General features: G+C 38.1%; 1 protein-coding gene across 3 annotated transcripts in view; it reads left to right on the top strand.

Moving 5' to 3' along the window:
• LOC112576854 (5-oxoprolinase-like) overlaps nt 1-16,292 on the top strand; it is a 29,573-nt gene that overhangs the window by 10,120 nt on the left and 3,161 nt on the right. For 2 of the 3 annotated variants that reach the window (XM_025259654.1, XM_025259656.1), the window contains exons 10-28: nt 1,285-1,427; nt 2,056-2,178; nt 2,343-2,455; nt 2,938-3,026; nt 4,869-4,950; nt 5,276-5,413; nt 5,786-5,924; nt 6,311-6,423; nt 9,892-9,955; nt 10,252-10,352; nt 11,732-11,768; nt 12,090-12,200; nt 12,416-12,547; nt 13,921-14,095; nt 14,496-14,605; nt 14,927-15,001; nt 15,376-15,522; nt 15,673-15,807; nt 15,960-16,184. In XM_025259654.1, coding sequence (XP_025115439.1) covers nt 1,285-1,427; nt 2,056-2,178; nt 2,343-2,455; nt 2,938-3,026; nt 4,869-4,950; nt 5,276-5,413; nt 5,786-5,924; nt 6,311-6,423; nt 9,892-9,955; nt 10,252-10,352; nt 11,732-11,768; nt 12,090-12,200; nt 12,416-12,547; nt 13,921-14,095; nt 14,496-14,605; nt 14,927-15,001; nt 15,376-15,522; nt 15,673-15,807; nt 15,960-16,184 — 2,252 coding nt within the window. The remainder of the gene's footprint in view (nt 1-1,284; nt 1,428-2,055; nt 2,179-2,342; nt 2,456-2,937; nt 3,027-4,868; nt 4,951-5,275; nt 5,414-5,785; nt 5,925-6,310; nt 6,424-9,891; nt 9,956-10,251; nt 10,353-11,731; nt 11,769-12,089; nt 12,201-12,415; nt 12,548-13,920; nt 14,096-14,495; nt 14,606-14,926; nt 15,002-15,375; nt 15,523-15,672; nt 15,808-15,959; nt 16,185-16,292) is intronic. The other variant, XM_025259655.1, reaches the window with a different exon arrangement.

Below are 16,292 nucleotides of genomic sequence, written 5' to 3'. Positions count from 1 at the left end.
CGTTCCTCTTCATCCTGGCCATGGACTGGATCATGAAGACTTCCACCGACAGTGAGAGGAGAGGGATCAGATGGACCATGACTATGACAGCAACAACAGCGCTGGAGACTTAGACTTTGCTGATGACATTGCCCTGCTGTCACACTGCCACCAAGACATGCAGGAAAAAACAAAGGCCTTCTCAGAAACAGCTGGAAACCTTGGCTTGAAGGTCAGTACAAAGAAAACGAAAAGTATGAGAGTGAACGCCAGAGTCCAAGACAGCATCAAACTAAATGGAGAAGAGATTGAGGAAGTTGACAGTTTCTCCTATCTTGGGTCCAAAATGTCAAACACCGGGGATGCGGAGGTGGAGATTCGAGCCCGACTGGCGAAAGCCAGCCAGGCCTTCGCCTCACTCAGGAGCACATGGAAGGCAAAAAACATCAGCCAGAAGATCAAGCTGAGAATCTTCAAGTCAATGTGATCAGCACCCTCCTTTACGGATCAGAATCTTGGAAGATGACAAAACCATCAGTAACAAGCTTGACGTCTTCCAAAACAGATGCCTCAGGCGCATACTTAACATCTTTTGGCCAAACACCATCACCAACGAAGAACTCCACCGAAGAACTGAAACCGAGTCCATCACCACGCAGGTTCAACGAAGGCGTTGGCGATGGATTGGACATGTGCTCCGCCAGCAGACAGCAGACCTTTCCAGAGTCGCCCTACGATGGACTCCAGACGGCCGAAGAAAACGAGGCCGCCCAAAGGAAACTTGGAGAAGAACAGTGGAAAGGGAGATGAAGGGAAAGGGCTGGACATGGGGTCACCTACAGCGGGTTTCAGCCGATCGACATCGGTGGCGGACTCTGGTTGAGGCCTTATGTGCAACCTGATGCACGAAGAGGAATAGATAGATAGATAGGGGGGGGGGGAATCTGTACTTTACAAATGCAGATTCTGTGTCAGATGTTGAAAGTAGAATTCCACAGTTTGCTTATTTTTTTCTTTTTATGAAGATGGTCATGAAGTTTTCATTTGTTAGGATTTGAATTCCATAATTTGACTTCTGCTGTTTTTCATATTCACCAAATGTCACAGTCAAACCAGAAAGTTGCTTTGATTGGTCTGTAATTATTTTGCAGACCACATTTCAAAAATTCACAATGCCGTTTCTAGACTTTGGTTCTGTTCGCATGTTTAATATATGTGGGAGTGAGTGAGAGAGAGGGATGGGTTATGCTTGTGTATTTTCATGGTTTAATATGGACATGCAAGTGAACTTTCTGGCTTTCTCAGGAGGGCCACTCACCATAACAGATGCCAACCTTGTGCTGGGTCGTTTACTTCCTGAATTTTTCCCTTGTATATTTGGTGAAAACGAGAATGAACCACTGGATTATGAAGCATCATGGAAGGCTTTCACTGCTTTAACCGATGAGGTGTGTAGCCAAGGCAGTTTGAAACTTGTGTAACCTACTATAACTGTTAAAAAATATTGTGATTTAAACAAGATTAAAATAGTAATCCAACATTTATTGTCACTCTTTCGCACCACTGTCACCATTCACATCTTCATTATCTACTTGGTGAGATCTGTCAAGACTGACAGAAGTAAGTAGCCTTTATATCTAAGAATACTAACAGTGAATGAAGGGAGTAAGACAAGCTTCTGCACATGCTGCAACATTTCATGAACCTAGTGATTCACAACAAAATTCTGAATGGCTGATCGGTGTATGTGGCATCTCTGACATGTTCAAACACATACAGACTTGTATAAATACACACAAATTTCTTGGTTACCTTCTTGTACTAGTAACAATACTCACAGTCTGAAGTGATCAGTTATTTTTTGATTGCAGTGTTTCAGTTCTATATAGTATATACATACTCTGAAATCTGTCAGTGCCTTGCTTCCTCCACAGAATTGCCAAGTCTCCAGTTTTCAATTGATTTTTGTTTCCCATTTAATGGTAAGTTTATTAATTTTGATTGCACCTGTAGATACATTTTTACTTGTATTTTGTTGTCACAGAATATTACCAAGATTTAATTTTTTGCTTACAGGTTAATGCATTTGTGACCACCCAAGAAACATGTAATTCCAAGATGTCAGTAGGGGATGTGGCGATGGGATTCATTCAGGTTGCTAATGAAGCTATGTGCCGTCCCATCAGGGCATTGACACAGGTATGTAATCAGTCTGACCCTGTTTGCTGAGTAAAGTTACACTTTTTCTTCCAGACACTTGGAAATACTTGATTTTAAAAAATTTTTCTTTATTGTTGGTGGTTATCCAAGAAAGAACAACATAAAGATATAAAAAAGTGCTATGTTTTTCAAACTTTGTTCAGGCCAAAGGCTATGACACAGCGCAGCATGTTTTGGCATGTTTTGGGGGTGCTGGAGGCCAACATGCTTGTGCAATAGCTCGCACCCTGGGTATGAGACAGGTGTTTATTCACAGGTGACTTTCACAGTTTACAGTAATTTTACTTGAAAATTTCCATCATCTGACATGTACCACAACTGCATGGAATATATTTTCCAATCTTTGCATTTCAGAAGTTGATGCTAAGTTGTTGTAATGACAAGCCCTGTTCATGTCATATGGGCAAAAGTATATTATTGATACTCTGTAAATTTTTATGACCTGAGTATTCCAGAACTACTTTGTTTCATAAAAAGGTAATAACGTGTTGCTTTATAGTGAGATAGATGGCAAGGATGGTATCCTGATTGGATACCTGATGTTCGTAGTAAACCAAAGGAAACTTTTTTTTTTTAAACAAAAAAATGAATGAATTCTGTTATTGAACTAACGGTAGGTTTATCTCTGTCATGCATTGTATGCATTAACACTCATTTTCTCTTCCTTCACACCCCTAGCCCAGCTTTCAAATAAATGAAAGGAGCAAAAGAAATGTATTTTTTTTTTTTATCTTCTAGATACGCCAGCATTCTGTCAGCATACGGAATGGCACTGGCAGATGTAGTGCATGAGGCACAAGAGCCCTGTGCTCTTGCCTATGAAGCAGGTATAGGATCTGATGTCTATGTTTCCATCTCTACAGCTTGTGTAACAACTTCATATCTTTTTTGTGCTTGTGTCTGTGCTAGTACTATATTTTTTGTCTACCAAAATGTCATTAAACTGTACACTGATGGTCAGAACCTGTCCTAGAAAATGCTTTAGATTTATGTAAGTCACACCTAATTAGTGATAATAATCTTTCATAGTATCTATAAACTTGAGAGGAAAGGATTTTTCACAAGAAATATGAATCCTAATTTCAGAGGAAATCATAAAACAAATTTCCTGATGATTCTGGAAACTTTCATCACAATTTTCCAGCCAACACACAAAACATGGTAACACTTGAATTTTTTTTTTAAATTTTTTTTTTCTCATGCTCTTTAAGCTTCAGTCCTGCCAAATGCCAAACTGCCATGGCCCTACGTTTCACCAGTCATCACTTTATTCTTCCTGAACACACTGTGTCCATCAGGAGAACTTCACAACCTTAATAGCTCTAGCTTTTGTGACTACACCTTTCCTTCCTTCATGTCTGAAAAACTGATGACTTCTTCAAACTATAAATTTCAAGTTACGTTTTCTGACACTTAAATATGTTTTAGTTTTTGTTTTTCACTCTTCAAATATTCAACGAAAGTTTTTGTAAAGAAATAGCCTCACTTTGTTATAAACTTGAGATTTTTTAGATTAGGGGTCTGCACAATGTGAATTCACACAGTTATTATGGAAGCATGTGCCTTCCTGTGTACAGGCTTTTTGGTATTTTTGCTTGTATGATTTAAACAAGTGGAGATGTAGCTAGGTCACCTACCACATGGCACCCACACTTGTTGAAGATAATGCTTAAAACATGGCTATAGGTTGTGATACATTTATTACAGCAACGGCTTCACTTACTGGTTGCCTGCAGCGACTGTTGCAGCCACCACCAAAAAGGGCAAACTCAAAACAAACCTTTTGCCCCCAAAGCTTCAAGTAGCTGCCGTTTGAGGTCCTGATAGATGCTGTCAGTGGAACTCAGCTTGCTTTCTTCATTCTGAATGATCATCATTCTCTTCTCAGTGATTCTTTCTTTTACATCACAGTTCTTATTTGCATCATTCACATGCATTCAAACAATGAAACTTACATTATTCTCTTGCACTAGTTGTAACACAGCTGGCCTCTAAATCAGTTGTTACCACAGAAATTTGAAACAATCTGGTGGCTGAGGTAATACTAATTGGAAGTAATATTTTGATGCAGTATCATCTTAGACTATCAAATTTGGTCCAAGAAAATGTGTATTAGGAGAATTTCATAGGAGACTGAAAAAAAAATTAAAAAATGTGTACTACACCAGGTGTAAGAGGAAAAAAAAAATGAAGAAAAAAAAAGTCGTTAAGAAATGCGCAAACTATATTAGACATGGTGCGTATGGCTACTTTAAAATTTCTTTGACATGTTGGCACCATAAAGAAGCTGCCATGCTTCCTGAAAAGAAAGCAAGCATTGAACAATAAAAATGTAGCTGTCATCCACAGACCTGTCACCTCTGCATGATTAAAAAGTTTTTTATTGGCCCATTTCTTTATGTGTCAGGCGCATGTAGAAATAAATTTATTGGCATGGTGATCTTGCCAAATCATTCATGCTAACCATAAAAGTTAGGTTATCTTTCTTATCCAGTTTCTGAAAGATCAAAGTGTTAGCTAGGGCCACCTTCACATGAAAGTTTTATTTTCCAAGAATCTTCAAAAGCTGACAGGTCTGATGCAGTTATATTTTTTTTTTCTGCCACTTTATTTGAGAAACATGCAGAAGCACGTGCAAAGATATCCACAAAATGTGTCCTGTTTTTCAGGTAACTTTAGAGACATTGATGCCATAGCTGATCGTCTAATAGGACAGTGCATCCAACGCCTGTCTCAACAAGGATTCTCCAGGTCAGCAGCTTATTTTGTGATGTCTAGATAAACTTCAGTTGAAATGCTCAACCTTTTTTGTCTTAAATGTTACAGGCAGCATTATATTTTAAAGACTTGAGTTATTGCATAATATCTATTTTTTTTTAAATTCTTTTTTAATCTATCCATGATGACAGTCACTACATGTAATCTTGCAGAGTCCAGATATAGATCTTAGACTTTGCTTTTTAGTACTTGAGATTTTTAACATGTGACAAATTAGAACAGGAGTGATCACATGACTGAAGGGTTAATTTTGACATGACTGACATTAATACTGAAGTCTTTGGGTGAATTCTAACAGGGATGACATTAAGACTGAGGTATTTCTGCACATGCGTTACCATGGCACAGACTGTGCTCTTATGGTGTCTGCAAATGACTTGCCAGCTACTTTGGCCTCTAGTCGCCATGGAGACTTCTTGGCAAGGTTTCTGATGAGGTAGATATTGACTTGGGTAGATAATAAGTGCTTACTGCCTTGAGAGAGGGAAGAAGAGGGAGGAGAGAGAATATGTTTTATTGAATCATATTTAAACCAAACAAAATAAAGAGGTGAATGATATAAAATGTTACGAGTGGGGTATCAGATAGCATAAATACATGATATAAAATTAGTATTGTCCTTATAACAATGCTATAATGCTTAAGGGTAAGTTCCAGATATCTAGCTTGTCTTGTCTTGGTTTTTTGGTCCATTTGTCCATTTATACATTATTTCCCATTCATTTTTTAAAAATGTATTTTACTTGTAACTGACTACCTTCTAGAATGTAGAGATGAGAAACATAATAAATGGATTTCTATTGTTCAGATACCGCACTGAATTTGGATTCACTTTACAAGACCGCCATATATTTGTGGATGATGTGCGTGTGCGAGGAGTGGGAAAATCAACAGCACCAGTTAATTTTCCCATTGATGAGGCAAAAGAAAAACCAATTGAAGAGAAGGTATTTTACTCATGACTGGCATGAATGTTACATCAGAAGCTTCAAACTATAGGAAAACTACAGTCAGCAGTTATTGAGAGAAAATTAGGAATTAGGACTGAATTCTTTTCACCTGAATTCTTTACACACAAGTGTACTTGTGTGTATTTCTTTGAAGCTACCATCATAAATACATGTGCAAGCATTCATACACAGTCATTTAAGCAGATGATATAAATTCATTTTTACAATTGTCACAATTTAAATGTAAATTCTGTGTGTTTTTAAATTAGCACTATCTCTACCAATTTTATATTAAAATAGGAATAATATGCAGCATAACAAAAAGTGTTTTGGGATTTGTTTCCTGTGGTATAGGAATTAAGGAAGTATCTATTTTGTTACAGAGAGTTCAAGTCTATTTTGAAAATGCTTACATAGCAACACCTGTCTATATGCTAGACAAGTTGCGAGCAGGCCATACTATTGAAGGACCTGCCATTATTCTTGATAAAAACAGGTATGGTTTAGCTCTTCACTCTGTTATTACTTGATGGTTCAGTTTTCTGGTATGAAAGTTGGCTATTCATTTAGCATAGCTTATTAATTAGTTCTTTTGTGTCAGCTTTGTCTTTTTCTTTGCTGAAATTACGATTGTTAGTATCACATGACCATTTGATCAGCAAGGCATGTGCACGTGTGTGTGTGGGTGAGATAAGGGAGAAGACATTTCAAAGGCCTAGTTTGTGGGTCCAGTCAAACTGGCTCACACTATATTCAGTTATTCCCACTGTTGACTTGCAGCTTGATGTGCATTTTTAGTGAAATGAAAATGTACACTGCAACAGTTTTTTGTGTGTGTCTATACCACATGGAGTTATAATGTCCAGGCATATAAACCTTTCAATGGTGAATAAGTGAACCTTTTCTCTGTCAGTGAAGGCTGTCAAACCCCAGACTTCAGAGCATTACAGCGTAGTTAGGACTCGGGTGTCCAATAGTTCAAGGAATATATTTAGATTCAGTTACCTAGCCTCCATGTAGTTGTCAGTAGCTGAGAGTATTTAGCTCCCTTTTTTACAGTGTCATGTGGCTGTTAACAACTTCAATTGTATTTGAGGCAGTCAACCAGTCTTTGCCTTCTAAAAGATGCCCACCATTTCTGAATACTGTGATTTTTTTCTAGGTTAATTTCTAACCCAATATCTTTTGATGACTGTTGTGGGTTCAAAAGTTGGATTTGAAGACATAGATTTAGCCAAAATATGCACAGAATTGTCTGCAAATATGAGGCAGAAGGTTTCTTGTAGGCAAGGCAAGAGCTGCACTCTATGTCTATCCTATGTGTGGATGTATTCCCCCATTTATTAGAAGAGATAAAATTAATGGACTTGGTAAATATCCCTGATGTTCCCCAACAGGAAAGTCAAAGAAATGAGAACACTGAAAGTCTGCTCGTACACATGCTTGAATTGATGCATACATGCATTCAGCATTTGAACCATTTTTATAGATACCTTATGTAACACAGACTACAGATTTTCTCTTTCCACCAAGTTTCTATCTATCTATTCCTCTTCGTGCATCAGGTTGCACATAAGGCCTCAACCAGAGTCCGCCACCGATGTCGATCGGCTGAAACCCGCTGTAGGTGACCCCATGTCCAGCCCTTTCCCTTCATCTCCCTTTCCACTGTTCTTCTCCAAGTTTCCTTTGGGTGGCCTCGTTTTCTTCGGCCGTCTGGAGTCCATCGTAGGGCGACTCTGGAGAGGTCTGCTGTCTGCTGGTGGAGCACATGTCCAATCCATCGCCAACGCCTTCGTTGAACCTGCGTGGTGATGGACTCGGTTTCAGTTCTTCGGTGGAGTTCTTCGTTGGTGATGGTGTTTGGCCAAAAGATGTTAAGTATGCGCCTGAGGCATCTGTTTTGGAAGACGTCAAGCTTGTTACTGATGGTTTTGGTCATCTTCCAAGATTCTGATCCGTAAAGGAGGGTGCTGATCACATTTGACTTGAAGATTCTCAAGTTTCTAACTGCAGTTGAAACACAATTATTGTGAATACATGATCTGTTGTTTAGTATCCTTACCTGAAACAAGCCTGCTCTTCACGTTTTTTTTTTCACTTGCCCATTTGTACAGTTTCTTGATTATGGAAGTGAAGGCTTTACTAATCACATGGAGGAGTGACATTGCTCTATAATTAACTGTGTTTATGATGTCCCTTTTTTTTATAGAAAGGTATGATTGCTGAATGTCCTCAGTCTGCTGGGAAGTACAACAGATCTTATAATTTGTTAAGGTCTTTAATCAGGAATGCAACTATATTATTTCCAAGTGTTTTAGATGTTCAGGTAATATTTCGTCCAACCCCTTCTGCTTCCTCATATTTCATTTTGCATAGAGCCTTAGTGACTTTGTGACTCAATGACTTTGTATTCAGAGATAGGTTTATCACAGTCAGGTATTTTAATTTCTGTCAGCTGCACACTCATGGTTTCAGGTCAATCAGGCAAATTTGTCTCTCACTTGTCTATTTTAATACTAGGCGTTCTTTTTTTAACATTTTTGTTTGGCTTGAGATACAAGTTTCCAAAACACAGGTCAGTTATTTATCCTCTGGAACAGAAAGCTGCATGTGTCTTGGTTGTCAGTTAAATCAGACATAAGTTTTGTACCAAACCTTTGACATACAAAAAAAAAGTGAATGTTTTCTGTAGAACTGGATGAGGCCAGGGCCCAAGATGCTGTCTGTGACTTGACTCTGCACACCCTCTGTGGTCAGACCAGTTGATGATTGGTGACTGCAGGAACATCCTGGTAAACAATAGTTGAGTTCTGTTGCAAGTGTGATATCCTGCAATTCTGCTTTGTCTGCACCTAGTAGGAGCATCCCAGCTACCTTGAGGTGTGGGCCGTGCAGGTAGTTGTCTCCACCTGCTGGAGAACAGTCTCAGGGTTATCTCCCATGGCTTGTTTTGATCCGTGGGATGTGAGGTCAATGGAGTGAACCCTCATGGGCGTTTCTCTGTCATTCCTGTGTGCTTCACTTCTTTGTGGACTATCCAAGCTGGTGATTTTCTGGAATCTTGCGTTGATGTACTTTTCTTGTAGTAGCCAAGTTTTCATCCTTTTTGACATGCTTTTATTCGGCTTTTTGGTCATTTAGCTAGATCAGCTGCTACCTTGATTCCATTGTTTCTTAGGGCGTTTTGTAGTTCAATATTTTAGTTCACTGAAATCTTGTCTTACATTTATTGAAGCATACAATGATAGGAATGGGTACTTACATTTTCTGTTGGTTCACTCTTGGCTTCTCTAAATCATTTTGTGTCCGATCTCTTGTATTCAAATGATTGTTTTACAGTTTTTGCTGTCTTTAGTGCATGCTTACTGTAACCTTCTTTTCCTGATTCACTGATGCCTACTAATTTCACATTATTCATTCTAGATAAAATTCCTAGAGAGTCAATTTGTTTGAAATATATTTTTTCTTTTGATTCTGTTCAGCACTTGTTTACTTTTTGCATTCTCATTAGTTTTTCAACATTTTCACCTTGTGCTTTTAATTATTCTTCATTTACATTTAGCCATTCTTTCCATGAATTCTTTGATATCAAGTTTATCCATATGACCCTAATAGAGTTTTGCTGCAACATTGACATGAAGTAGAGCAGCAAATCACAAGGCCTCATGGCTTTAGTCTCCCATGACTTGTCACCCACCTATATGAGCTTTTTTCTATAAAATATTTACCAAAACTAGGCCAAAAAGTCTGATTTTTGCATTTAACTTGGTCCTATCCACTGGCATGCTTGAAACTGAATATGTATATGCAGAGTGTATAATTTAAAGAAAATTTCCACCACATCCATTTTCATCTTCCATGTGGTCAGCACTTCTTATTCCCCACCTCCCCTTGTGATGTATATATTTGTGTGTGATATATATATATAGAGAATGAACCATGACTGCTTGTATGTGAACAGCACTATTGTTGTGGAGCCAAATTGTGATGCCAGGATAACCAAGCATGGTGACATTTCCATCACGGTGAGTTTAAAAGTTGCTTTATTTGTTATTTTATTGTGTTTTGTTTACTTTGCTGCATGTTTGTTACTACATCTCATTATTTTAGAGACAAATGATTGGCATTGCTCCTGACAACAACGACTACTGACACAGACATGATTTTGACAGTATCAGCACTAATCAGCGAAAGTAATTGGTAATACATTTATTGTAACATTAAAAAATATGATTTCTGTCTTTATTGTGATTGATTTCTAGAGCAGCAATATCATTCAGGCACTACAACATATGACTTAGGATTTCTGTATGTGCTGCAGGTGGGAAGTTCAGAAATGAAGATTGTTGGGACCAATTTGGATGCTGTCCAGTTGTCCATCTTCTCACACAGATTCATGAGCATTGCTGAGCAGATGGGCAGGTAAAAGAGAAAGAATGAACAGTGGCACCACCACCATCACTATCTTTATCCTCCTTTTCCTAGATTAGAGATTTATAATAATAATAAATTTGTGATTTGTATAGTGCATACTCAACTCGTAAGAAGCATGCTCTCAGAGCTTGAAACATGACACATGGATAACAGACAAAGGAGTGGAAAGATGAACAACAGTAATGATGAATAATAAAAGACAAATATAGGAAATGCAAAGAGGAATTGGGTAACAAGAACTAAGACCTATGATTCAGCAGAGGAAGACAAGTAGGGAAGTCGCAATAAGCAGGAAAGTGGGAGAGGGGTGAAAAAGGAATAGCATTGTGCGGGCTGTTGTCAGAAGCAATGCTCAAGGAAGAGATGTGTTTTCAGTGCACATTTAAAAGATTCAATAGTGGTGGCGGATACGGAAAGGGAGAGAGTTCCATTGTTTTGCTGCACAACTAAAAATCCTGTGGCCGTATGTTCTGGAGACAGAAATAGTTAGGAGACAGTCACAAGATGAAGAGCATAGTTGTCTAGCTGGGATGTAGGAGAAAAGTTAGGAGAAATAGTCAGGGCTGGAGCCTTCAAAGAAATTAAAACACAGGACTGACAGTTGCTTTGGATGTGAGAGCGGATGGGTAGCAAGTGGAGAAAACAAAGAAGCGGAGTGACATGGGTCCCATTTTCTAGCCTGAATCACCAGATGTGCAGCAGAGTTCTGTACTTTCTGGACTTTATGAATGAGGTATGAGGTGCAGCCTGTGAGGAATTTAAGGAGGAATTGTAAACTAAAACTAACTTGTGTACAATCATAGAGATCTACACCGACAACAAACCAGTCATCATCATATTCATCATCATCATACATTATAGTGTCTAGACCAGCTGAAACAATTGCACACAAACTGTAATCTAGTGGTCATTCCAAGAATATGGTTACAAGAGCAGATCATTGTATAAAAAGATAAATTATGTTGCCAGACAGCAGTGTTGTTAAAAGTTGCACTGTCATTCTTCTATAAGTTGTATTGAGATACAAGTGAGTTTTGTTTATACCACTGTGTTGTGTTAGAATACAAGCAAGTTCTATTTAAACCACATACTAAAATTGTAGAGAGGCTTGTTGGTACTGTTGCATCCTACAGGCTTATTTTAATGCTTGTCTATAAAGGAGACAGAAAAATGGTATTGTATGTTGCTGGTCAGTTAAAATTGACCTCATGGTACCCATACTTTCTAATCTCTACCACCACCATCATAATTAATGTGCACTCACATGACTGTACAGAGACACACATGCTTACTCACCAAACTTACAAAATGTTTTAGTTTAAGAGTTTTACACAAAATGGAATGAGCTTTATAATTTCTCTGTGCAGAGTTCTACAAAGGACATCCATCTCTACAAACATCAAGGTGTGTGTTTATGTTTATATATAAATGATATATATATAATTTATATATAAATTTCGAACCATAATTTTTTAGAGCTGGCAGCTGAACAAAGTGGAGTACAGACTATGGACAGATCATCTTTATAGTTGAAAAACCCCTATGAGCAAAAAATTCCAAACTGTAAGGAATTCAGAGCTAGGCGTGTATGTGTGATCTTTAATTAAACTGTATTATGGCATTTTCATTTAATGTATTTTTTGTATAACTCCTAGACCTGTTCCCTACATGGCTGTAATGCCAGCTAATGGCAAAGATTGTATTCTGTACATGCACTGTTCAAAGGAGCGACTTGACTTCTCCTGTGCATTGTTTGGACCAGATGGGGGATTGGTTGCCAATGCCCCTCATATCCCTGTACACCTAGGTGCCATGCAAGAAACTGTACAGTATCAGGTGAGACTGTGTTTTCTACACCATGGTGTTATATCAAGAAACAAAAGTGAACGTTGTGCATATTTTTTTCTGATACAATAACGTAGAAGCAACTGGTATCCTTTTGTTGACCTCTGTTAAAGTTTTGTTGACTATCATATACAATCACTTTTGTGAAGATTTGTGTTTATGATTAACATTTTGGTACAGCGATTATGATTATGTATGGTGATAAGAATCTGTGTGAGGCATGGATGTTGTGCCAGATAAGAACCTTGGGAAATGACATTCTTGATGGTGACGTCATTCTCAGCAACCATCCTCAAGCTGGCGGGAGTCACCTCCCAGATCTCACTGTCATCACACCGGTAAGTTCCCGTCAGCAGCCTTTCCAGATCTTGCTATCACTGGCACATCTAATTATTTACCATCCACTGCAGATTTCAGTAGTCATTCATGTCATCAGTCAGTATTAGTTATGATGAAAAAGTAAGAAATAATCAACAGTAATATGGATCTCTTTCAAGAAGAGCAGAGTTGTTGTATCATAAATTAAGTCTTTAGTTGATCTCTTCATAGGATAATAAACCTTGCATGCAAGAAGAGTATTGTGGGTAAGTCTTTCCAATATGTTGTGTATCCCATATACTCCAGGTGACAGTTACCCAGTGTTATATGAGGTGGGTTTATAAGAAAGCTGTGCACAGCTATATGGTGGGTATCCTAGATAAACATCCATAACATCATGTTGGCAAAAGACCTCTTCCCAGACAAGTGGACAGCTACCCCAGTAGAAGAGTGACTTGCTGACTAATCTTTCTGGTGCTGTGCTCTTGTAAGTGTCAAGTAGACACTAATCTGTTAACTTGGTAACAGCAACACCTTTCGATGACATGTTAGTGTCATAGCAGAATCTTTTGATGATATGTAGTCATTGTAGTATCATTAGACCACATGCAGCTAAGAGTATTGTAGTAGGATGACTGTCATTAGATGACAGAAACACAGGACTGACAACTGACATCCTGTGGGCAACAGCATCATGAGATGATAGAAGTACTTCGGCTGAGGACCGACTTATCAAGAGACTATACCGTCTGTGTGGTGTACCAATATTCTCACTAGCTTTATTAAACTCCAGCAAACAGAACAAAAGAATTTATGCTCACATGTAAGAACACATTAAAACTTGTTAGCTCTGAGCTAATTGTTAAATTCATCCTGCCATGGCATGATCTTAAAAGTTCGAGGCATTGAACCATTGTGCTGTAGTAAGTCTTTACAAGTTGTGATATTACTGAGAATAATTTTGTGGTGTCATTGTTATTAACTTTATGCTATATTATCAGGCTTCATCAAATATTTCTGGGTGTACCTCTGTGGTAGATCTAATGTTTTGCATTGATATATTCCTGATGTAGAACTTTGTTGTGATACTTTTGTACTAAAATGTTGGGCTTTTAAGCATTGTATGTTGAGCCACTGATTGTGCTAGGTTGTGAGAGTACAATAAGATTTGAATAGTTGCAGGATGGGATTTGTGTTTACTCTAATTTTAATGTAATTTTGTGTGAGACACTGAGCAGGGGAGCCCAGAAAATTTTGTTTTCTTTTTGTGAAGAGCACATGTCAGGCTGCATGTGACTGAAACACTCTGAAGTACATCATATCATTATAATTTTTGCCTTTAGTTGCAAGAAATGAGTGTCTTTCTAGAGTTTCAGTCTTTCTTCCGAAACAGGTTTTCTACTCAGGCGTCTCCAAGCCAGTATTCTATGTGGCAAGCAGAGGTCACCATGCTGATATAGGAGGTATTACACCAGGTTCCATGCCTCCACACTCCACATCAATCCATCAGGAAGGAGCTGTGTTCAAGTCATTCAAGCTGGTTAAGGAGGGAGTTTTCCAAGAAGAAGGTGGAGTGATGAGGCTGCTTTGTCTGAAAAACTTGTTTTATCTTCTCTTGCCTTTTGTCACTATTTCTTTGTTTTTTATCACACACATAAACATACAAAGACAAAGTTTACAAAGCATCCAACTCTTTCTTGTTTGTTTTGAGTTGAAAGATAATTTATATGTTATTAGAGGTTATATATGACTTCTCAAGCTTTCTGTAAGTGAAAAATGTTTGTCATTGGTAACCTGTTTATAAACAGTTTGGCTTATGTAACTGCTCAAGTTTTTTGTGACTGAAGGATGTTTCTGAAGCATTGGTAGCTATTTATAACCAGAGTTTGATCGAGGAGCCAAGAAAACAATATATTTGAAGAACATTTGTGTGAAAAGTGCATTTCATATTTCGCATTTTGATGGCAGCTGTCACTGAAGTCTTCAGAGCGCCTGGGTTAATTCCTGGCTGTAGTGGCAGCAGAAATCTTCAAGACAACCTCAGTGATCTACATGCACAGGTGGCAGCTAATCAGAAGGTTAGCTCTGTTGTTTTTCATCCAGTTTAAATTCAAATCTTGTACTACTGATAATCAATGCTCATCATACTTTGAGATCTAGTACATTTATTATTTATCGCTTTCTTTCTTTATTCATTAGTGACATCACATCATGTTATAAGCTCTGCACTTTTTAACCAATGTGGACATATTTGTAAATCAAGCCAATTTTCACAAAACTGTTTATTATGATCTTTATTCCTAAAATTTGTTGTTTTTGAAAGATTGTTGCAGATTTGCTTTTTTGTTTTGTTTTATTTTGTTGACACAATTTTCTTTTCTAAAATTGCTTTTTGGCAGGGTATAACACTGGTAAAAGAATTGATATCAGAGTACTCACTGCCAGTTATACAAGCCTACATGGCATATATACAGGTACTGTGCAGGGAAGGTAAACATGCAAAATTACAGAATTCTGGTTGCAGAATTATATATGTTAATTCAGTATTTAGAAGCTAAAGAATGAGGCATATTTGCAGAAATTAAAATGACTACTGTGTTCAATTTATTCTACTTTTTGCTTTTAATCAGTACAATTGATACGTGTATGTTTTTTTTTAAAGTTCTTGACAAGATCAGAAATAAGAACATAACTGGTAAAAAAAAAGTTTTGTAAAGCAAGTTGCTTAAGAGTAGGATTTTAATGACCATTGTTAAAATTTTTATTTATTTCTGAGAAAATCATTTATTGCATGCACAAAGTACACCTTGCTGTTGACTAATGAATGTAAATTTGCTTCCTTGACCAGGAAAATGCAGAAGTGGCAGTAAGAGAAATGCTGAAGGAAATAGCTCAAAAGACAAAAGCTTGTACAGGCACTACAACACTTTCAGCACATGATTTCTTGGATGATGGAAGCCTCATTGCTCTTCAGGTTCACATTGATGAATTGCAGGTGAGTCAAGAATGAACTGTGGTACAAGGAGTCATAAATGAATGTCTGTATAAAATAAATGAAAACAACCTATTCCATTTAAAATTCACTGATTGTAATGGCTTAAAAGACAGAAGGATAATCTTCAGATTGTGGGGCTGTATGCTGCAGGGAACAGCTGTCTTTGACTTCGCCAACACAGGTTTTGAAGTTTATGGCAACTGCAATGCGCCAAGAGCAGTGGTTTTGTCAGCACTTATCTACTGTTTGCGAAGTATGGTTGGTCATGACATCCCTCTGAACCAGGTCAGTACTGTTCTGTTCAGGGAAAATTTTCACTTGCACTGCCTTTCCCTCTTTCCATCCATCTCTTTTCTATCTGTTTATCTTGTCTTCATACATGCTTATTTCCTCCACTGCAGTATTGGGCACTTATGTTGACCACTCTGTGTTGGCAGGGCTGCCTGAAGCCGGTTAATGTCCTCATTCCAAAGGGAAGCCTGCTGGACCCCTCAGAGCAGGCTGCAGTTGTTGGGGGCAATGTGCTGACATCCCAGAGAATTGTAGATGTCATTTTACGAGCATTTGGTTCCTGCGCTGCTTCCCAGGGTTGCATGAACAATATCACGTTTGGGGACGAGAACATGGGTTACTATGAGACTGTTGCAGGGGGAGCTGGTGCAGTGAGTTCATCTTTGTATTGGAGAAATCGTTTGATTGAGCACATGAGTGAATATGGAGAAAATATGTATGTGTGTGTGTTTGTGTGTGTGTGTGTGATGAGAGATATC

The sequence above is a fragment of the Pomacea canaliculata genome, linkage group LG12 (assembly GCF_003073045.1).
Source record: "Pomacea canaliculata isolate SZHN2017 linkage group LG12, ASM307304v1, whole genome shotgun sequence".
NCBI classification, from domain to species: domain Eukaryota; kingdom Metazoa; phylum Mollusca; class Gastropoda; order Architaenioglossa; family Ampullariidae; genus Pomacea; species Pomacea canaliculata.
This window is presented reverse-complemented; position numbering and strand designations above follow the sequence as displayed.